This window comes from Schistocerca cancellata, chromosome 2, assembly GCF_023864275.1.
Source record: "Schistocerca cancellata isolate TAMUIC-IGC-003103 chromosome 2, iqSchCanc2.1, whole genome shotgun sequence".
Lineage (NCBI taxonomy): Eukaryota > Metazoa > Arthropoda > Insecta > Orthoptera > Acrididae > Schistocerca > Schistocerca cancellata.
In genome coordinates this window covers 211,506,960-211,531,525 of record NC_064627.1, presented here as the reverse complement: position 1 = coordinate 211,531,525, position 24,566 = coordinate 211,506,960, and the positions used below count along the sequence as shown (strand labels likewise).

The 24,566-nt window shown below is 41.5% G+C and overlaps 1 protein-coding gene across 1 annotated transcript in view; it reads right to left on the bottom strand.

Annotated features, from left to right (window-relative positions):
• Positions 1-1,316: 1,316 nt before the first annotated feature.
• LOC126152586 (dehydrogenase/reductase SDR family member 11-like) overlaps positions 1,317-24,566 on the bottom strand; it is a 38,409-nt gene continuing 15,159 nt past the window's right edge. Inside the window, exons 4-6 of the mRNA XM_049916016.1 lie at positions 19,976-20,105; positions 14,067-14,213; positions 1,317-1,358 (exon numbers count right to left, since the gene is read on the bottom strand). Coding sequence (XP_049771973.1) covers positions 1,317-1,358; positions 14,067-14,213; positions 19,976-20,105 — 319 coding nt within the window. The remainder of the gene's footprint in view (positions 1,359-14,066; positions 14,214-19,975; positions 20,106-24,566) is intronic.

Below are 24,566 nucleotides of genomic sequence, written 5' to 3'. Positions count from 1 at the left end.
CTCGTCCATCTAAACGAACTGTGCTGTTTAGTGATGCTTTTCTTCGAAGTTGGCGCATGGTGTCTGAGTCATTTGTCGTGAACATAATGATAGAAACATCTTGATTATGCTGCAGTGTAGATGTATCAATAACGTGACTTATATAAAACTCAGGAGCGTGTTTAAAGCACCGCCTGTCGGACTAGAACAAGGACAGTCTGCCTGAGACAGGGATATTTTCCTTTCTTTTGTGTGTGTGTGGCTTACCAAAGGCCGCAACGTGCGTAGGTGCATCCAAAACCAGGAGTCGAGAGTTTCGTTAGTTGTCCGTTGTCTTGATGAAAAATGTAGGAACAGTGTTTTCTTTCACTCACTGAACTGCTAAGTGCCATGCATTTTTTTCACTTTAGAAAGGATGACAGCTGCCACAGTTGAAAGAAACAGAAAACTCGTGCACGGACACTCTGTGAAGATTTACATTGTAAATGGCATTTCTAGGGATGAATACGTAACGAAGTGCCATATGGTCTGGAAAGTTTACTTTTTCCGTGTGTTCTACTGTAATTGCTTCGAGAAGGTCTCTCTCCATTTACCACTGTACAGGAAAGCTCCTTCTACAAGTAACTATAGTAAAACACATGTTGAAAGTATTACAGTACTTTCACGTGCAACATTCAGATAATGTAATTTGGTAATAGGAGAAAGTCCTATATATGTATAAGATTTGCACCATATTGTTAGTTGGGAACTTAAACAATTAGATTGTAACAAATAAGCCCTCGGACGCAAATATTAAGTCAAAACTTTGACTTAATATTTGTGACCGAGGGCTTGTTTGCTACAATATAATTCTGACACGGTCACTGAACCTTAGCAGCTATGTACAAAGTTTTAAACAATTAGTTTCCACCTGTTATTTTCTAACTTATTTTAGAATGTCAAAATTTCTAATAATATGTGAAGAGGATTATGAGATTCTGATTATTCTGTTTCACAATTGAAATACATACTTTTTTATTTTTATTTGTTTATTTTAGGTAAAACTCGGCAATTACACATTACATAGAATGAAAAATGCATACATTTGGTGTTGATGGAGGTTGCAGGTAAGCTCAGCTGCGTCGTTTGAATATTCTCAGTTATGCCTTCATGAATGTTGACTCCCGAACAATCTAACAGTTTTCAGTCATGGAGTTGGAATATAAATAACCCAGACTAAAGTTCTGGTTTGATATGCAACTAATAAATTATCCACACAGCAACACTGTCACCCAGTGATGAGAATCCCGTGTAAGTTAAGGAAGTGTTTGACGCTATTCAGGAAACTGGTAGCAGCTTCAGTGAGCACTGCTCGTAGGGTGCATGATGACATCATGAACCTGCAACAACAGTATTTTTATGTAATAGTTAGCATAAAAAGAAAAATTGTACATGTAAAAATGCAAGAATGTTAGATATGTATCTTGCAACAACCATGCTGCATTTTAACCTGGGTCCCCAAGCTTATAGGCCGTAATGAGCAAAGGATCTGAACATAATCTTCTGTTCGTTTTCCCCAGGCTTGCTTCAACGCAGTTTCTTGATCGAGAGTGTGCGTTTATTTATACAAGGTCAATGTTAATGAAACAGACAAATTGCAGGGACGTATTCCTGACTGGAAACGGAGTGAAGAAGGTCCTATGAACATGTGTCCAGAAATGCATCATTACCATTGTAGGTGGCGCTGACAAATGAAAGTTCCTGTGAGTACGTGCCGTGTGTTCCTTGAGTGTTGCAGACTGTGTGACTGAGGCATCGTATTTAAGCAGCGGGATGGTCAGGTATTCATTTCTGGAACTAGCCGAGATGGTGTCTGTGGACGGCCAAGCAGACAGAAACGGTCGAGAGGCTGCACAGCTGTACTAAAACACGTACCTTCACAGACACCAACCACATCACATAACATTTTAAGCACTTTTTGGGCGTTTGTGTGGTCATGAGTCCTTCGAGATAGACGAACGTGCAGGAAGGCGCCGGACTGTGCGTACATCATATTTAGAAAACGAGGTTTTACAGGATATCCTAGCACAAGAACCAGGCAAGTGCCCGCTAACATGGTGTTCAAATGGTTCAAATGGCTATGAGCACCATGGGACTTAACATCTGAGGTCATCAGTCCCCTAGAACTTAGAATTACTTAAACCTAACTAACCTAAGGACATCACATACATCCATGCCCGAAGCAGGATTCGAACCTGCGACCGTGGCGGTCGCGCGGTGCCAGACTGTAGTGCCTAGAACCGCTCGGCCACAACGACCGGCGCCAACACGGAGTAAGCCAAAGTACGATTATGTGTATCCTGCATGACAACCGCTACTGACACCATCAACTGCGACGAGTGCAAGGAATATCACTAGCGTATTTTCCTCTATGGGAAGGATTCTGCGGACGATTTTGGCACCAGAACATGAAAATTATTGAATTCCTGTCAGGAGTTCTCTATACCGACGAAGCGAACTTTACCACAACTGGCATCACCAGTCTGTATACCGAGCAAAGTGGCGCGGTGGTTAGCACACTGGACTCGCATCCGGGAGGACAACGGTTGAAGCCCGCGTCCGGTCATCCTGATCTAGGTTTTCCGTGATTTCCCTAAATCGCTCCAAGCAAATGCCGGGATGATTCCTTTGAAAGGGCACGGCCGACTTCCTTCCCCGTCCTTTCCTAATCCGATGAGACCGATGACCTCGCTGTCTGGTCTCCTCCCCCGAACAACCCAAAACCCAGTCTGTATAATCGTCATTTGTGGGCTGCAGACTGTGATTGAGGGGTCTCATCAATATCGGTTCAGCATCGATGTGGAGGGTGCAGGGATTCTTGGCGACCACATACTTGGCTCGGTTATTACTCCACAAGCCATCGGAGGAGGAACGTACCTAGACTTCCTGCGGAATACGCTGATTACGTTGTTTGAGAATGTGCTTTTGGTAACACGGCAGTTTATGTGGTTTCTGTATGACAGAGCACTACCCCACTTGCGCATTAAAGTTCGCCAACACGTCAAAAACATCTTCCACGGACATTGGATAGGACGCTGAGGCCCTGTAACTCGGCCTGCTAGATAATCGGACTTAAATCTCCAGGATTTTTTTAATCGCTGGGGCATCTGAATAGCGTTGTGTATGTTAAATCAGTTCCTGGTATGTATACCTTTCAACAGCGCGTTCACAACGCCTGTGACACTATTCGGGGAAAGGTCGGAACGTGAGGAAGAGTACGGCAATCCATGTTGCGACGCGTGAGCGCGTGCATTATATCCCATGGAGACAAATCTGGACATCTGCTGTGACGTGGATGCGATGCAGCTCTGTAGTGCGTTCCGGGACGATTTGTTGTTGTTGCACGCACACCGTCCATTTCCGGATACAGGGTCATACGAACAATTTTCCTCCATTTCCAGTCCCTGCAATTTTTCAGTTTTATTAATGTTCAGCCTGTGTATAAACCGATACGGCATTTAGTATCTCTTGTGTCTGGAACGCTTCTGAAGCTACGGGAAACTAAAAACATTAATATAAGAAGAGGAAATAGCGACTACTATCGATGTCACAACTCTTGACAGGATAAAAACAAACATACAATTGTGACGTTGCAAGAACGCGAATCCGGTCCGTCAACATCTTTTGAAGTGACTAAAACATTTGAAGGAATATCCTCATAATGAATTCTGAGAATCTAGAAGGAATTTGCCTGTCACTTTTGGCAATAATTCGGGGCTCTGCAAGGGCGCCCATGCGGGCTCAAACCCTTCTGTCTCCCCTCCTAGGTCTCAGAGAAAGGGGAAAATATGGTACAGTCAGAGATTTTCTTTAAAAAATGATTTAAATGTCGGTGTTACGTAGGTTTTTAACTGGGTCGAAGCTGGAACTATTTCATGGCTAAGTAAAAGTCTCCATTCGCCTTCCAAAATATTAAAAATACTCCATAACTCCAGGTCTAGCTACCCCCTAAGAATTAACATATGAGCGCCCATGTGCGTTTGCTAATGGAAGAGATCGCAACAAACCAGACGGTCTCAATGGGAATCTTCATTCGGAACTGCCGCCAAAGAGTGTTGGATTGCAGTCCCTCTGTTAAGTCGAGGTGAACGATGATATGCAGAGCTTTTGTTTTCCATCATTGATTTGCTGCCCAAGAGGGCTGGGCGGGCTGTTGTATCACTTGGTTCTTTTGGGCTAAATCATAGCAAACTGGGGCAAAGAGGTTCCCAATTGGAGGAAGTGGATTTTCAGTACTATCATTCGTCTTATATCTAGGGGGAAACGCCGAAACATTCAAAACTAAAGCATTGGAACAATTTGTAATTATGAGTCTTATTCTTCACTATAGCTGTCATCTTCCTGTACAGCGACTACAAATAAGTTCAAGCTATGATGTTCTCGTTTCAAGATAAAGAATAAAGGAAGTAAATATCATTGAAGAACATGAGATTTCGACAAAATGTTTCAAAATTTTTAAAAACCTTTAAACCCAACAAGGATACTAATCAATAGTGATTCAATTGGTGCTAAACTGAATGATAAGTAGAGATCATCATTCTAGAATAACGCAGAAACTACTAAGGCTTCGATAATTGTGGAATTCTTCAGCACGGACAAATAGCAACAAGTCAATGGTTTTATTGTAGCTGTTGCCCTTGGCGTGCTTTAACATAGATCTACCAAATCCACCTGACATATATCTTTCTGTTAATTTTCTTATGCCATGGTCCTCTCGAAAGGAAGTGTGTCGCTTCTTTTCTTTATTTATTACTTCTACTTGTGAAACGCAATCAATCTCATACTCTTGTTCCACAAAGCAAGGGAACGTAAATTTTTGTAAGAGCGGCCAGTAGCTGATTGTCTGCAGCTGCAGTTTTGTCAATAGCTTAGTGTAAGTAGAAAGGCAGAGTTGTTTAGCTGTCATAAAAGATGGCACATAGCATGTTAAGATAGAGTTACGTTGGCAGGTAAGCACCTTTCCCGTCTTTGGTGGCTAACACACCCTCCCCCTTCCCCCTCCCCCTCCACCTTCCCCCCTCCACACACACACGATAGCGGAAGCGGTTAACAGCTTTGTGCTGATAGAACACTAACTATTCTGTTGGTGACAGGTGAGTACGGACATACTAGTGGATACCCCACGGACGGAGGCATTTGTGTTATTTAGTGTGTGAAATTGAAACATTTTTGTGTCAATTTTTTTAATAATCAGGGTTAATAGTGATATCATAGCAGCAATTTCTTGTGAGAATTTACCATTGTTCTCGATTTTCTAGTAAGAATTACTTTGTGTATGGGTGAGTGTAGGCGTACTGAATAACTGCAGTGTATAGGTGTGCTGCTGTCACACTCTTGGATTTGAAGCAAAGATGTGTAAGTAGGCTGTTTAGGTTTTTATGTTGGTAACGTCACGTAGCGCTCTGTATGAAAATCACTGACTGTGCTGTGTGCAGTCTGTGGCTGGTTTGCATTGTTGGAATTTGCTATTGTAGTGTTGGGCATTTGGCTGTTAACAGCGCGTAGCGCTGCGCAGCAGTGTTGCCAATTTAGCGACTTTGTCGCTAGAAATGGCGACTTTTGCCTTCGTCTTAGCGACAAAAAAAAAATTTTTAGCGACAAAAATTATTTAGCGACTTATCTGTCGACTTTTGAAGTACTGACGACTTTTGAAGTACAAATCAAAACTATTTTGGGTCAGTATTTTCATTAACAAAACTAAGATTTTAACTATAGAATGGGTACTATACTAACTTTGTTCTAGATTTACTAAGTTAAATTAAGTTCTTAGCAGATCATGTAGCATTGTTTAGCATTTAGTAAACCTGAATGTGGGAATTGCCTACAGAGAAAGAAAACCTTGACTATAGAACAATTCGTTATTCATTACACACTAGCCTGTTGTTGTCGATAGCGTATCGATCTACAATTCTTGAACTTTTGGACTCCCTTTATTTTTCGATACGTAATATTAAGTATAATAAAATACATTCCTGCCCCGCAACCTCTAATTTTTCGAAATGTTAACTCGCAGTCAAATTATTGCCACATGCACAGTGGTAAAGCAATAATTCGGTGGGGGTATCTCAGACATTATTAAGTTTTAAGCAATGAATAATAGGACTGATATCGAGTTACCGAATGAGTAGATTGTTTCATGACCTCTAGGTCGCCTGAGTTTTAATGTATTTTCAGTGATTATAAATTGGTGAAACTGATGTTGTGGTGGCTTACAAATGGATTAACCGCAGAAGAAGAAGCAGTGCGCTCAAAAATATCGGGATGCGTGGGAAGCAGAACCTGAATTCAATGCGTGGCTGAAACCAGTCATTGGAGACTTATCCAAGGCAAGATGTCAAGTATGTGCAACAGAGTTTTATGCTAAATTGTGTGATATTAGAAAGCATTCGAAAACTATTAAGCATAAACAAAAAAATTATTTAAAAAGACACAAACCACCTTACCTGTGAAAATTATTCCGAAAACTACAGTTACAATAGAAAGCAGAGCGGAAGGCGCCCTTTCTTTATTTATTGCTGTACATTCTTCTGTTTTAGCTGTAGATCATTTAGGAATACTGTGCAAGAAGGTGTTTCCCGGTGACGGGGGCGCTAAAAACGTGCAATTACAGCGTACAAAGTGCACTAACATTATAACTGAAGTTTTGGCTCCATATTTTACACAATTATTGGTTGAAGATATAGGTAACCAAAAATACTGTGTACTAATAGACGAATCCACAGATGTATCAATATCTAAAATGCTAGGTATCGTTATACGGTACTATAGTGTAAACAACCAAACCATTAGATCAGCATTTCTCAAACTCGCTGTAGTAGAAACTGCAGATGCAAGGAATCTGGCTGCGGTTCTTGTGAATTCTTCGAAAGATTTCAAACTTCCAATCGCTAATATGGTAGGAATTGGCACAGATAATGCTTCTGCAATGGTTGGAATAAACAATGGGCTTTTCGAACAACTCAAGAGAGAATATGGTTTGAAGCATTTGGTATTGATCCGTTGCATTTGTCACTCTCTGCAGCTTGCAGTTTCGCACGCCTCAGTGAATACCATACCTAGAAACATAGTGTTTCTTGTACGGGAAACCTACAATTGGTTCTCCATTTCACCCAAAAGACAAGAGGAATATAAAAAGGTTTATGAGATAATAAATAATAAATTGTGGAAAACAGCAACTAAAAATTTTGAAGGTCTGTGCAACACGTTGGCTTTCAATTGAACCAGCAATACGAAGAATTCTGGAGCAGTGGGAAGAACTAAAACTACATTTTTCACTTGCCATGGTTCAAGACAATTGTTAAACTGCCGATCTTTTGTACAAGATGTATTGTGACGACTCAAATCATCTTTAGACGTTTTACCTTAAACATGCTTTAAAAGACGTACAAATAGCAATAGAAGCTTTTGAAGGAGAAGACAATGACCCCACTAAATTACTAGATACATTTGTATTTCTCATGCAGTCACTCGGACAAAACATAGTTTTTTCAACTGTTGATTTGTTGACAATACCAGTTCCAAGCGAATGTATGTACTCAAATCCGAACCTTGGCTTTATGTTTGAACAGAAATTATCTGAGTCAAGTTTGTCTGAAGAAAATAAGTTTACTTGAAGAAGAGATGCATTCAGTTTAGTATGAAACTCATAAAAGAAATTCAACAAAGACTGCCAAGTAACGTTACGATCCTGAAAAAAAGTCAATGCTAAATGTTGAAGAAATACTAAAAAGTGAATAAAAATAATGCTGTAGCGGATGTAGCCAAAGAATTGGGTTTTAGTGGGGATTTCATAGACGGTATGCTGCAAGAATGGCATAATATCAACTTCATTAGGTGGAATAACACTACTAACACTGTTCGATTTTGGAGTGAGGTTTCGCAGTATAAAAATGACGCAGGGGAGAATCCTTTTTCTTTGATTTTACAGTTAGCACTGACTGTTCTCTGCCTACCGTATTCAAATGCAGAAGTGGAAAGAATATTCAGTTCTATGAACATTATAAAAACTAAACAACGTAACAGATTATCGTTAAATACAATTAATGCTTTGATCATATTGGGAGACCAGCTGAAGAAACAATATAAAGATTGTGCATCTTTTGACATACCGTCAGACGTATTGGAGCTTAATGGAAGGAAAAAAAGTTCCTCTCTTGTGACAAAACCAGTCGAACTGCAACATCATCTTTTGAGTGACGTTCAACCCTCTACATCAACTACAGTTCTGTCAGAGCATGAAACAGAAGAGTTATTCGATCTTCTGAGTGACGACGATGAATAGCTCACATACCGGTATGTAGATGTTTTGTAACCTAATTTGAGTTCTTGCTTTCTTTTGTTACAAATATAGTTGTATATTTCTAGTATATTTCACTACTGCGATTGAAACACCACTTTATGTGTTGCTTCAATTATGATAACATGTTTAATTAAACGTTAGCGTATTTTATATGTATGTTGTTGCAAGCGATGCGTCATTTAATGAAGACAATATAGCAATTACGTATCAGACAATTTTTATTAATATTATATTACCCCCCCCCCCCCCCCCACTGGCACACTGGCATATTACACCATTCACAGAACGAAATTTTCAGTACACCCCTAGTAAAATCAGTTTTAGCGACTTTCTAGCGACTTTTGATATTGAATCTAGCGACTCGGGTTTTTTAGAGTTGGCAACACTGCTGCGCAGTTGGAGGTGAGCCGCCAGCAGTGGTGGATGTGGGGAGAGAGATGGGAGAGTTTTGAAAGCGGATGATCTGGACGTGTCTCCATCAGACACAGTAAATTTGTAAGACTGGATGTCATATATATATATATATATATATATATATATATATATATATATAATGACTTTTGAACACTGTTAAGGTAAATACATTGTTTGTTCTCTATCAAAATCTTTCATTTGCTAACTACGTCTATCAGTAGTTAGTGACTTCAGTAGTTAGAATCTTTTATTTAGCTGGCAGTAGCGGCGCTCGCTGTGTTACAGTAGTTCGAGTAACGAAGATTTTTGTGAGGTAAGTGATTCATGAAAGGTATAGGTTATTGATAGTCAGGGACATTCTTTTGTATTGATTTTTGAAAGTCAGACTGCGTTGCGCTAAAAATATTGTGTCAGTTTAGTGTTGATCAGAATAAGTAAAGAAAGTAATGTCTGAGTGAGTTCGTTCAGTTTTGCTCAGCTGTTTGAAAATAAAATAACGTAAGAGGTTTATCAGCACAGTTCAAAATGGTTCAAATGGCTCTGAGCACTATGGGACTTAACATCTATGGTCATCAGTCCCCTAGAACTTAGAACTACTTAAACCTAACTAACCTAAGGACATCACACAACACCCAGTCATCACGAGGGAGAGAAAATCCCTGACCCCGCCGGGAATCGAACCCGGGAACCCGGGCGCGGGAAGCGAGAACGCTACCGCACGACTATCAGCACAGTAATTCATTAATTTTTCTAAGGGGACGTTTCAGATGTGCCTCAACTTTACTTACTGTACATTGATAAGGTATCTCTAAAAAGTTATTTTTCAGAACAGGGGATCAGTAAATTAGTCTATCTTTTGTGTTTCGTCTCGGTTCATGTTTTAGAAATATTGGAGATGAGAGAAGAAATTTTAATCTACTTGTTTCTTCTTCCCAATACTGAGAACTCGTCACCTTCTGGCATTGGGTGGTAAAATGTACGCTTCCTTTCTTTTAAAAACTTTTAGTTTTTCACATTTGAGTAATTAAATCTAATTGTAAGAATAGTTTTACTCATTCTCTTTCTTTTTGCAAATCACACTTAGTTTTCTAAGAAAATGGTTTCCTAAGTATATTGTGTCAAATTCATAACATGACGATAAATATGTATAGCAGGGAAAATTATAAATGATGGCATCAACAGTGGTACAGTTTACCATTAATAATAGATATACATTACTTTTTAAGAAAACTGTAACACTCCACATCTGAGTTTTTAGCCTCTGCTTTCTTTTTTAACACATTAGATAGACAACACAGTTTTAGAGTTGCATATACTGGTAGTTCGAAACAAGGGATTTCCCTTGGCTATCCGGTTGTGTTCCCTGATTGCAACTTCCAGGTGATTACGCAAGCTCCGTTAGATACTGAAGGCACTCGAGCAGATGTTGCGTCTTCTGCTCCGATGCTCTTAGTGTCCTACGATCACAGCAGCACATGCGCAGAGCTGAGAAGCTGGTGCATCTAACACATGACCAACTGTACTTCGTTCAGTGACGCGGGAGGCAGGTATCATTCTAATGGGTTCAGGGGCCTGTGGAAATTCGGGGAAAAGAACAGGTAGATCAAGCCGCCAAGGAAGCATGTAGGGAAAATGATGTGACACAACAGGCTGTCACTTCGCTGTTATGTCAGAGGTCCAGGCGGTTGGGGAGGGGGTGGGGGGGAGAGGAAGAGAGTCTGGCAGTGAGAGACTTCGGTTTGTGAAGCCAACTACCACTCCGTGGCATACTTCAGGCCAGTCACTATGGCGGGGTGACATGTCCCTGACCCGTCTCCGAGAAGAGCACTGTCCTTTTAACACATGACTTCAGACTCCGGCAAGGGAACGCACCAATCTGTTGTTCTCGTGTTGTAAAATCACTATGCACCACATTTTCACTGAATGCATTTTATATTGTGATGAGACTGCAGAGAAGAATTTAGGTGGGGATCAGCTCTCTGCTTTAGCTGATACCAAGTATTGTGAAGGTTTTAAAGATATATCAAGTGTCTGGACTCCAGCCTAAGCTTTTAGGTTGAAGATTTTAGTGTGTTTCAGAGTGGCTGGCTCACGATTTTTATTTTAGTGATCAGCTAAATCTGTGCAGTATTCTTTTAATTTATTCCCCTATTTTTTGTTTCGTTTTTGTATTACGTTTTCAATCCGACAACAAACGCGGTTTTCGAAGTTTTGTCTGTGCTTGTGTGTGTGTGTGTGTGTGTGTGTGTGTGTGTGTGTGTGTGTGTGTGCGTGCGCGCATTTGTGTGTGTCTGTGTGTGTTTGTGCGCGTGCTTGCGTGTTCTTAGGGGTCATTTCTATTTTTTCTTGTAGTTTAATCTTTGTTTACCGTTTACCCACACTCCATTCCATGAAGAAGAACACAGGTCATTACAACGAAATTTGTTCCATAGATTAGGGATACGGCAATGCACAAATTATTAGGATTACGGAACGGTACATGTACTCTGACCGCCAGAATTCAGTAAAAAATTAAGCAACCATGTGCTGCAAACCCCTAGGCGTCATAGCAGGGGATCAAACATGACCTGTATACGGTGCTCTAGAACACATTGCCAGGCGATTTGTAGGCACGTCCACAAAGAATCGGCGGTGGTTGCAGCAGGACGAAAAGCTACTGACAGACCGTATCTCAAACATGTTCGATGAGCGAGATGTCAGGAAAATGTGAAGGCCAGAGAAGCAGTGGTTCTCGTCGTTAATCGAAAAAGGCTTGCACGTTCCTTCCATGTGTGGCTGGATGTTGTCCAGTTGAAATATGGCATTTGGAGCATCCTGTAGGAGGTTCAGTGTCTCGGGATCTAAAATCTTCGTGATGAAACGATTGCTGTTGAGGTTGTCCTGAGTACATCGGAGTTGAAATCACATGCTATAGCCGATGGTTGCCCAAGTCATGACGTATGCCGTCTGCTTGCTGTGCCTCTCAACAATGCAGTCTGCACAGTTGCATTCAGAACGGTAGCGTCTAACAGGTACGCGTCCTATTGCAGTCCTAAGCACAGGAACCACTTGTCCAGAACCAAGCAACGGCGTCGAAAGTTTGTTGCAAACGTGTCCACACCCGTTACAGCGTTCCAACATTGTGCCGACACTGGGGATGAATCTGTTCTGTCTACGGTTAGGCGGATTAGATGTCGGTCACCCTGTGCTGTGGTCATACTGTATGGTCCGTTGTCCACTTGTCACTGTGTACGACCCCTCTTCTATCCATTGCCTCACATACACATCACTGTCTTAGCAAAACGCTACATATACAGACATGGCAATGTGCACAAGGTGCTTTCTGATTGTAAACTTTTTGCTTCTGACAAATCTTTCATTAATATGCTACATTTTATCAACTAATATGGCAGCTTGACATGAGGTTCCAATTCACAAAGTAGAAGTTTTGCAACGAACATTTCTGGCGAGCAGTAGATGACAGCAAAGCCTGTCGAAACCGCTTGTCAAAAATAAAAAAAAGTATTTATGTGATTTTGACTATAGAAAAATTTTTACCTAATGAAACAGATTACTCCTTCTCGTCTCTCAACATGAGTAATTTCAATCATTGTCTTAGCAATGTGCCTCACATGAACCACTATGGCACGATACAACAGACCCGTTTTCTGGGTGCTACTCATTCTGCTCCATTCGAACTCGTCCACATGCCACTTTCTCCTGAGGGGTTTCGTTAAAGACAACGCTTATCTACCACCACTCTCACAGAACCTGGAAGAGGTGAAGAAGCTGATCCATACTGCCATGAAATCAGTTCGATGGACATGCTTGCCCAAGTATGGAATTTGAGTATCGATTTGACGGTGTTCCTGTAGTTGTTTGTGTATATCATTTCATAGGAGTATGTACTCTCTCCATCCCACTGTTTAAAGGTTTACACTACGCATTATCATATTGGACCACATGGTATGCAACGGTTTGAATATTGTTTAGCAATTTTATTTAAAAAATAGAGATCTAGAGCTTTAAACACGACTGCGTTTTCAGCGACCGTTACAAGGTAAAATTAAAACAGTGCAGCCCTCAATGGAGAAAATTAAGTCTTTTTGACCTAGGTTTCGGCAACTTCTAAGAATGCCTTCATCAGAAATAAAACATTTAAAACTGGCATGTCACATGTAAAATAAATATGAAGCGATACCGCTATACCGCTTTAGTCACAAAATATTAAAGTAGAAAACATAGAGGGAAGTCACTAAGGGCTGCACCACATGTCAAGCTGTGGTAGCATCGGGCTGAGGCGCCCGCGTTAGCAATTGCGGGCAGGTAAACGTTATACCAAAAGTACCATCTAGTAGTTGCAAATACAAACCGGCTACTTAACATTCCAAATATAGACAGGTGATACATGTAATACATGAAGTAAGAGGCAATATTTTATCTGATAGCATCAGCTATGGTAACAATTTGTCTATATGGGAGTTTAGAAGTACAGTTTAAAAGCTGAAAACGCCATTACAGAATTACAAAAGGAGCTGAATAACTTAGCGAATAGAAAAACGGTATAACATGAAATGTGGTTAACATAAACCATTTAATGAACAAACAGTTATGAATCAACTTTGAAGAAAGATTTCGGTAACTGCATGAGGGAACATGAAATCAAAGATCAAGTAACGGTTTTATACCGTTGACGAAGCTTTTATTACGTAATTGTAGCTGCTCATTAAGAAGGAGGCCATCATCTCGAGAAAGATGTTTAAACATCAGAGGTTAGCATTCGAGTAACATTTGGATAACATCTTCTGGGTACATAGTTCTGGTTATACGTAGACCTTTTATAGAGTGGGAGGTAAATTTTGACTAAATTTCATAGTGGGGAACTTACACGGTTAACTTCGTGCTGGGAGCAGCAAGTACAGGGATAAATATGCAGGACAGACAGAGACTAGCATATGGAAAACACATTGAGAAGACGTTGGGTGTAACCGGGAAGATTTGCAGAGGTCAGGAAAAAACAGAGTACAGACCAAACTGGTTCAAAGACTGGCTATTTAAAATGATTCTTTACTGGTTTGTACGTTTGATTTGCCACTAGATACTACAGTCAGCTGTGGAAGAGAGTGCGGAAGCCTGCGTACAGGTGTGAAAAAGTACTGGTCAGTACGCTGAATCATTTGTCGGTAATCCAGAAAGTTCATTTTAAACGATGTATTTCGAACAAATGATGTTGAATTCAAAATGATAGAAATAAGGAAAAAAGATTAGATCACGATATTTGGGAAATGCAGAGCATATAAAATGGAACACATTGCAAGCTCTGATGAAATTTTAGAATTAATCAGTGCGGGCTTACCTGGACTCGCGGATCCTGAGAGAGCATGCAGACGACGATCTCCGCTACGTCCTCCGACTCATGGAGGGGTATCAGCTTCAACATCTCCGGATTGAATTGTTTGAAGTTTGAGGCAAACTCCGTTTTGACAGGTCCCGGAGAAATTTCCTGTTGTCATAAAGCAAGAGCGTTAATATGTAAGATGCATATCTCCATGATAAGAGCCGGCTGGGATGGCCGAGCGGTTCTAGACGCTACAGTCTGGAGCCGCGTGACCGCTATGGTCGCAGGTTCGAATCCTGCCTCGGGCATGGATGTGTGTGATGTCCTTAGGTTAGTTAGGTTTAAGTAGTTCTAAGTTCTAGGGGACTGATGACCATAGACGTTAAGTCCCATAGTGCTCAGAGCCATTTGAACCATTTGAACTAGTGAAATAGGTATTACACCCCTTATCATAAATAATGTGTGCAAACACTGGGACCAATGGAATCTGAGTACCAATCCGCTTATGTCAAAGGATTATCCACCGCATTGCTGTAGTGCCGAACTTCATACAGTTTCTGTTGTTCACGGACGAGGTTCATTCAGCCACAACAGCCATATCCAGAGTGAGAACAATCCCAACGTCACTCACAAAGGTGACCGGCAGCAACGATCCTCTGTCAACGTATGTGCAGGTATTGTCCAAGATCATCCAATAGTACCTTATTTGTGCCTCCCCGTTAGACTGGTCCACTTTACCTCAAGTTCCTGAGAGGTGTACTGCCACATTTCTCGCAGACTGTACTTAGTGTCCGCGAAAGGATGTCGTTCCAACACGACGATGCACCAGCCCATTTCGATGATAATGTCCGCGATCACCTGAACAACACGTTCCGTCATTTTTGGATCGGAAGCGGGGGTGCTGTCCCATGGCCAGACAGATCGCCGGATCTCACACCTCTAGAATTTTTCCTCTGGGGTTACGTCAAGATTTTGGTGGATGAAACGCCCGTAGAAACAGTGACGACCTGCTTACCACGGGCCGAGTTGTCTATCCCCTGGTACAACAGACACCAACGATCTTTGAGAGAGCGCAGCAGAACGTCAAGTGCCATTTCCATGCATGAGTCGGGATTGGCGGTCGTCACTTTGAACAATTATTATGAGCAACGTTGCTGTTATACATTGTACGCTGTGAATGTCTACAACACCATAAATATGCATTTCCGACCATTGGTTCCCTATCTTATTGGTTATGGACCCAATATCACCTGCTTCAATTTGACCCAAGAGGTTTGAGACACCCTGTTTGCACTTGCCTGAGAAAATAATGAGTTCACCTTCAGGTACTGTTTTTAAGTTATCGCTCCTAATTGTTTGACTCAGTCTCTTCTAGTTACTGAACTACTCTACTGGTTGCTATATGTCTTCTCGATCCAACATCTTCGGTAATCTAAATTAAATAAAGTACTTTTTTGTCAATCAGCGTTTCCTTTCCACTTCCACGTTTAAGTTCACTGTAACTGAATGTTTTAAACATTTTTCATCCTCTCGTCAGCTTTAAACATTCTAAGTATATCCAGTTCTCTCCTCAGTTTGTCCACTGTACATGTAAAATTTCTGTAGAATGTGCTGCTGGAGACGCATAGTGAAAGATAAATACCAACAAGGTACCCTTCTATGAACCGAAGTGTTGAATGCCAGAACAATGATTGATGTAAGGATGGTATTATAGTTTGTATTACTGATCCAAATGTAAACACGTCTTCATCTTTCTTCAATAAGGTGTTGTTATTTAGTTTGGCCTCCAAAACAGATTGTTATGAAGTCTCGACTTCAAATGTAAATCAGAGATGTACGAAATTGCAGTATAGCTGAGGTATTCCTGACAAACACAGTTACAGCATTTGGTGATCAGGACATATAGTGTGATCAGTAACGGCCTTCTGCAAATAATGAGTATTTATCATCAGAAAAACTAATGTTTATGAGAATTAAATGCTAATGCTACAGTTCATTGATTTTCAAGGGTGTTACACCGTCAGGGAGGGACTTGAAGAGGTATTCCGGTCAGGAAGCATAGTCAGACGAAATCCTATGACAGAGATTTTGCTGGTTCCACATTTATAGACGCAACAGCTCTGTATTTCATGCTTCTACATTTTCAATTGTTGGCTCATCTCATTTTGTGTAACCTTCTATATCACCACGTTTCAAGGTCATCGATTATTTTGTTTATGGTCTATGTTTCAAATACATATAGTTCTCCACTCAAAACATTGACTACGCACTCCTACACTTCTACCACAATTTCTTAACAATATTTGATATAATACCTATGTTTCGTTGCAGAGAGCTTTCCTTGGCTGCGCCAATTCCCGCTGGTACACTGAAACTTTGAAGAGAGCTGTGCGTTGGACGGTACTCGAATTCGTATGGGCGATATTCTTACTGACTTGAGACGTGGCAGTAACAATTCGCTATCCACACTCATTTCAGAACATAATATTATGTAATCTATTAAGCTGGGGGAAAGCGTAAATTATTGTATAATAGATTGTATAGTACGCTGCAGGAAATTTGCAGTTTAGTGATGTAATATGCATCTAAACCCAACATTTTGTTTGATTGCTAACGAATTTTTAGTGGAGTAGAAGGTCAGAATTCAGAAAAGTATAAGGCAAGCATGGCTGGCCATTGTTATGCAGAGAGATGAGGAACGCCAGCGTTAGGAGCAAGGACGCTAAACTGTCCTGGTGAGAGGCAAAAGTGGCGTCTCGATTGTTACAGAAGGCTGGTACCTGTAGCGAAACTAAAACACAAGACGCAGTTTGAGTGGAAAGACACCCTTTGGCCGTTCGTCCCTTTTGCTGAAATCGGGAGACACTAAATATCCCCGTCAGGCGTAATACTGTTTGAATAAGAAATATGCATGCGAAAATTCTCGCAATAGTTGCTCCGTGTGAGTATAACCGTTAGTTACCGTTGGAGCTAACGAGAGTATGTTAATTATAGTTGTTACGAAGAGAGACATGACTGAAGTTTCAATTAGGAGAAGGATCCCATCATTTGAGGTATATCATGATGGGGATTGGCTGAGAACATATCACATCGCTGAAGGTGGTCCAACATCAGTAGCACAGTATGCTGAATTTGTAGTTTATCTGATGTTGAAAAGTAAGACCGTGTACAATCACGTAGAAAGTTTCTTTGATTGGTGCACAAGAGCTATATTTTGAATGATCGAAATAACTACAGACTTAGATGGGATTAGCTCATGAACAAAGCTTATTCCACTCCACTACATCATGATTTTCCACTGCTCTGGTAAGTAGGGCCATACTCACTATCTTTCTATGTATATTCTTTGTTGTACATAGGCAGAGACGGCCGTAATGGGGTATTCCGGTATGTATTCAAGATGATGAAAATACTGCTGCAGAGTTGCCTAGTGTGGGACCGGTATTTCATGTTAGAACTAACTGCACTCGAGCTGAGTGAATCAGCTACTACTTGTACTACTGACACTCCCATAATGGCAGAATGAATTGTGGAGCGACTGTCTCCTGATGTGAAACCAGATGGGTAATGTTTTGATATTGTCATTAATGGATGTCCTTAGCAATTATAGATTAGAAGTGGATGCTTTCAATGATGATAATTGAAAAATTACGATGCCACTTCATGAAATCACGATTCAGTTGAAATCTCTACGTTGAAATCGGAAGGGAAGCACGACACTGAAAACAGTTTGCGAACTGCAGAGTACAACACGAGGAACTTGTAAATTCAGAATTTAATGTTATTACATCTAATTTCAATTCATGAGTTAGTTCAGTGATAAATTTTATAAAACATATGCAGAAGGATCCAAGATAAACTTCAAGCGGAAGTTGGAACTGAATGAAAATGCTTGTCACACCTTCACTGAACAGCCAGAGGCAAAGCAAGCAACACTCAGTGAAAACGTGTGTAAAAAGTTATCTAGTATAAGCGCTAACATTATACAAGAGCAGCATACTAGTTACAGTAATTATGTAATCGAGACGAATCGTATGCTGGACACAGGTCTTTGAGGCTGGTTTCAAGATAATATTACCTTTCTACATCTACTGCAAGTTAATGTCAACACTCTGAGATAATTATGACAATTATGTCAGATTTTTGAAATAGGTAGAATGTTTGCATGGACATGACAGTGGCAGTAAGAACTTTTAACAAAGGCAAGATGGCAGTAAGCCCATGCATCTTTTGTGTAACATCGGTAGTCAGCTAAACTCAGGTGGCGCAGAAAGTAATGAGAACCAGTATGTGATGTTGGACTTTGGAACCGTTGCATCCCATATGAGTAGTGAAAGTAAATAGTTTCTCAGTATGGGATCGACTAGAGACAACTGATTTTGATATCTGAAGGTTTATTTTAAAGTAAAAAGACGAAGAAAATTGATTTAAAGAGGAAGAAAAGTAAGTGCGAAATGGAGATGCCATGTTTAACCTCGAAGTACGTAATGATGTTTAATGAATCAGAACAAAGTGCAGTAGGACAGGAGTCGAATGATAGAACATTTGGTTGGCACTTATGTGATATCTGGGCTCCGAAAAATAAGTTAGAAGATGATGCTGTCTTCAATGCGCCCGTGGGACGTAGCTCAACAATGGACAACAATTGAATGTACGTACGTGCCAGATAACGAAAGAGACAGGATTAAAAATTCTTATTCCATAGGAAATCCGAACGCAAACTGCCTTTAAGGGTAGATGATGTTGCTACTTTTCTTTTAGACACACATAAAGAGTGGTGCGAGGCACAGCGTTTATGTGACATGTCGTGTCTTGACAGGCAGTTGAAACAGTTTCAGTGTTTATCTTCGATGCAAGTGCAAGGTGCAAGTTCTTCTGATAACAAGGATTTTGATTATAGAATCGTTGTTGAAGATTTGTTTGACGGAGATGTTCGTATGTGAACTATATGTTATATCAGTGCTACTGTACACGCAAGATTAGGTGCTGTTGATTCAGAAATCCGAAGAGATAGTAGTCTTTAAATCTCTGCGGTAGTTCAAGAGTATTTTGACGCTTTTGCAAGTAAAGAAGGAGTGGTTGGAATGCTTGTGTCGGTCGTGAAAGTTTTTGGAGCGGCAGGAAAACCATGCGGCGCTATTAAAACTGAGGTACTGTTGACTTTGAAATTTAATGGCGCTGAGATGGAGCGCTATGAAGAGGAATAATTAAATTCCTCTTTGTAGTGTTGATATGGTGGAGAGTACTGACTTCTTGATTTATTATTCCTATGAGCTAGTTGATACATTCCAACTTTTAAGTTAAATAAAGGTGAAGCTCACCTGGCAATGTCATTTGTAAATAATGAAGACCTGAATTTCGATATCTCACAAATCGCTAACGCCGCACAGTTTAATGAAGGACCAGAGCTAAGTGTGATTAATTTATAGTGCTTAATTTCATGGGCTTGTTGACAGAAAAGAATGAAGAGTAAATATAAGTAGTCATCTGGCTGACGAACAGGAACAAATTAGGGCGGAGATAGGTTAAAGAATTCACGCTTTGGACATGTTTTCATAGCAACAAAAACCGGCTTTAAAGGAAGTGCTCCTACAAAATTGTGAAGTATTTTTCGGTCTCACATGGGGTTGTCAAAAACGTCTGGTGGTGTTTGACAACCATTCCACATGACAAGTCAGAAACATATCCAGTAACCTTCGCACAAAGAGACGCTGTACAGAAGGAAATAAATATGGCACATTGAGGTACTATCATTGAATGTGCTTGCAATGAGTGTATCAACCACATTGCTTGGTGCTGCAGAACAATTCTACAGGTTACAGCGTAATTTCCTAGCCTCATACTCTTTTTTTGTGGAAGAAATGTAGCTACATTACACAACAATTACGACAAATGTTCAGTATCGCAGTGTGTCAATGATGACTCACCCCAACGCGTATCTTGCTTTTCTTCTTAGCGAGGTCCTTCCGCAGTCCGTCGAGCAGCGTCTTGACCATGTGCTTGCTCGCAGTGTACATTGCGATGTTGCCGGCGGGAGGCGACATGTGGCCCAGATCACTGTGGACAGACAAAATGCTGCAGGCAGCCTTCATATTTTCTGTGGCAGCACTACACAGCCATTGCAGGGTGCCGAAAAACCTCGGGTCTTATCCCTCATATATAAGGGCAGTCAAAAGTGCCGGATGGGAAGAAAAAGTAAAGAGACTGCTTATTACACTCCTGGAAATGGAAAAAAGAACACATTGACACCGGTGTGTCAGACCCACCATACTTGCTCCGGACACTGCGAGAGGGCTGTACAAGCAATGATCACACGCACGGCACAGCGGACACACCAGGAACCGCGGTGTTGGCCGTCGAATGGCGCTAGCTGCACAGCATTTGTGCACCGCCGCCGTCAGTGTCAGCCAGTTTGCCGTGGCATACGGAACTCCATCGCAGTCTTTAACACTAGTAGCATGCCGCGACAGCGTGGACGTGAACCGTATGTGCAGTTGACGGACTTTGAGCGAGGGCGTATAGTGGGCATGCGGGAGGCCGGGTGGACGTACCGCCGAATTGCTCAACACGTGGGGCGTGAGGTCTCCACAGTACATCGATGTTGTCGCCAGTGGTGGGCGGAAGGTGCACGTGCCCGTCGACCTGGGACCGGACCGCAGCGACGCACAGATGCACGCCAAGACCGTAGGATCCTACGCAGTGCCGTAGGGGACCGCACCGCCACTTCCCAGCAAATTAGGGACACTGTTGCTCCTGGGGTATCGGCGAGGATCATTCGCAACCGTCTCCATGAAGCTGGGCTACGGTCCCGCACACCGTTAGGCCGTCTTCCGCTCACGCCCCAGCATCGTGCAGCCCGCCTCCAGTGGTGTCGCGACAGGCGTGAATGGAGGGACGAATGGAGACGTGTCGTCTTCAGCGATGAGAGTTGCTTCTGCCTTGGTGCCAATGATGGTCGTATGCGTGTTTGGCGCCGTGCAGGTGAGCGCCACAATCAGGACTGCATACGACCGAGGCACACAGGGCCAACACCCGGCATCATGGTGTGGGGAGCGATCTCCTACACTGGCCGTACACCACTGGTGATCGTCGAGGGGACACTGAATAGTGCACGGTACATCCAAACCGTCATCGAACCCATCGTTCTACCATTCCTAGACCGGCAAGGGAACTTGCTGTTCCAACAGGACAATGCACGTCCGCATGTATCCCGTGCCACCCAACGTGCTCTAGAAGGTGTAAGTCAACTACCCTGGCCAGCAAGATCTCCGGATCTGTCCCCCATTGAGCATGTTTGGGACTGGATGAAGCGTCGTCTCACGCGGTCTGTACGTCCAGCACGAACGCTGGTCCAACTGAGGCGCCAGGTGGAAATGGCATGGCAAGCCGTTCCACAGGACTACATCCAGCATCTCTACGATCGTCTCCATGGGAGAATAGCAGCCTGCATTGCTGCGAAAGGTGGATATACACTGTACTAGTGCCGACATTGTGCATGCTCTGTTGCCTGTGTCTATGTGCCTGTGGTTCTGTCAGTGTGATCATGTGATGTATCTGACCCCAGGAATGCGTCAATAAAGTTTCCCCTTCCTGGGACAATGAATTCACGGTGTTCTTATTTCAATTTCCAGGAGTGTATTTCCAAACTAATCGGAATAACTGTTAATACATATATCTCACCGTGAGACAACACAGTCAGTGCCTTCATAGAAAAATGTTTGTCGTTGCCTACGGAACCATGATGGTACCAAAGCGACTTTCTTAGGGGCTCTAAAGTCATGGAAATCGCATGGGGAGAGATAGGTACTGTATAGAGGATATTTAAGGGCTTTCCAGCAAATCTTCTGCAGCGTAGTTGAAACAAGCTTGGCAACATGGTGACGGGCATTATCCAGCAACAGAATGATGTTGTCCATCAACATCCTGGGCGTTTGGACTTGATGTTGCAGTTTAATTTTTGCAGTGTGTCCACATACTGCTATCTTTAAATTGTGGTTCTTTCTCTGAGCTGACGTGCTTGTTCTTTCAACTACACTGCATAAGTTTCGCTGCTAAGCCATTTACACATCCCGCATACTGTCTCGATCTCTTCCCATATGTGTTCCATATTTTTGGAGCCCGGAATAAAGGCATTCGTAGCCGTCGATTTGCTTCGGTGGAAGAGGTGCACGCTTGGGTACATTCATGGTTCCAGAAACAACAACAAACATTTTTCCATGAAGCTACTGACCGTGTTGTCGCAGAATGGGCTAAATGTAGTAACAGTTACACATCTTTCCCTTATTTGCTTAGTATTACCTTGTCGTCTTCATATTCATATAGGTGCTTCCCTTTTCTCCGAAGATCTGTTTAATTTGATTTTCTTTCTATTAGTCTAGCCATTCTTGCAAAGACATTTTGCACTTTCTGCTAATTTCCTTTTTTAGGCATCTGTATCCACTTTTAGTTGGATCATTTGTTGCATTTTTGGATGTCTTCCTTTTGTCAGTTAATTTCAACATTTCGAGTGTTAAATAAAGATTTCTACGTGGCCTTCTCTTATTGCCTCTTTGTCCAGTACAGCTCACACTATTTTATCTGTGATACGTACTCATTCGCCTCCTGTCGTATTAATTTTCCCTTTTCAATCAATCGTTTCTAAGGATTCTTTCGACACTCTCAACAGCATCTGGTTCTGTCAATTTATCTAAGTCTTATCTCCTTAATTTCCTAGAGATCTGTAGTTTTGTTTAGCTTTAATCTGCATTAATCACCAATAAATCTGGTTAGAGTTCAGATGTGCCCTTGAATATGTTTTGCAATTTAAAATCTAGTTTTCAAGTGAGAGTATTATCGTGACATAATCTGTTTGAAACATTCCGGTGTCATCCGGTCCTTACTGGGTATACAGTTATTTTTGATAATTCTTAAAATAAATATTAACAATGATGAAATTATGTTCTGTGAAAAACTGTAATAACTGGCTTCCCTTTTCGTTACTTTCCCCCTCCCAGTTCATGTTCACCGTCCATTCTTCCTCTCTTTCTTTTGGTTCTATAGAATTCAAATTCTCCATCGGAATTAAATTTTCGTTGCTTTGATTTTCTTTATAATTTATTTCACTAAAGTTCAAGCTATCAAGTTCATCCTTTAAATTCTCTGGCGTACCTTATCAGTGATAAGAGTCGCTGACGGCATTACTCCCTTGAGTGAAGGTGAAGAATTACAAGATCTTTTGAACAGAATGAACACTCTAATGAGTACAGAATTTGGATTGAGAACAAACCGAAGACAGACGGAAGTAAAGAGAAGTAGCAGAAAGAAGAACAGCGAGAAACTTAATATCAAAATCGGTGATCACAAAGTAGAGAATGTTAAGTAATTCTGCTACCTCGGAAGCAAAATAACCCATAAAGGACGAATCATGGAGAACATAAAAAGCAAACTAGCACAGGCAAAGAGGGCCTTCTTGACCAAAAGAAATCTACTAGTATTAAACAGAGACCTTAATTTGAGAAAGAAATATCTGACAATGTGCGTTTAGAGCACAGCATTGTGTTGTAGTGAATCATGGACTATAGGAAAACCGGAACAGAAGAGAATCGATGTGGCAGAGATGTGATGCTGCAGAAGAATGTAGAAGGTTGAAGTGTGTGTGTATTTCTAAGGGACCACACTGCTAAGGTCATTGGTCCCTAGACGTACACACTACTTAAACTAACTTATGCTAACGTGACAAATAAATAAAAACACATACAGCCGTCCTTATGATTGTAGTTTATTTTGTCGCAATCAGTTTCAACGCTTCAGTAGCGACAAAATAAAATAAAATCATAAGGACGGATGTAGGTGTTTTTATTTATTTCTCACGATAGTAAACGGCCGTCGTTCGAGAGACCTCCTGCTAAAGGGATGGACATACCAAAACTTATACTAAGAACACCACACACCCATGCCAGAGGGAGGGCTCGAATCTCCAGCGTGAGGGGCCGCACAATCCGTAACACGGCGCCCTAAACCGCGCGGCCACTCCGCGTGCCAAGAATATCGGTGGAGAAGGAACACATGGAAAAAAACTGGCCAAAAGAACGGCAGGACATGTGGTCAGACCATGGAATAACTTCCATGGTATTAAAGGGAGCTGTAGAAGGTAAAAACAGTAGAGGAAAACAGAGATTGGGATATATCCAACAAATAAATGAAGACGTAGTGTGCAAATGCCACTCTTTAGATGAAGAGATGGCGTGGGTGAGGTTGAGGAATTGTGGCGGCCGCATCAAACGTGTCACAAGACAGAAAAATAGAAAAGAAAGGCGATGAAGGGATCTAATGTTTCACTCCCCGCCTGTAGACACTAGTTTGTCACCTGTTTTCGACATCCTGCTTGTAGTCCTCGACCACTGCTGAGTGGAAGTACTATTTTACCTCCGGAATATTTTAATTAAAGACTGGAGACTTCATGAAGCAGTACAGTTCCACGTACGCGGAAAATGTAACGACTGTGGTTCCCTTTGCTTTCAAACGTGCCGCAGTAGAAAC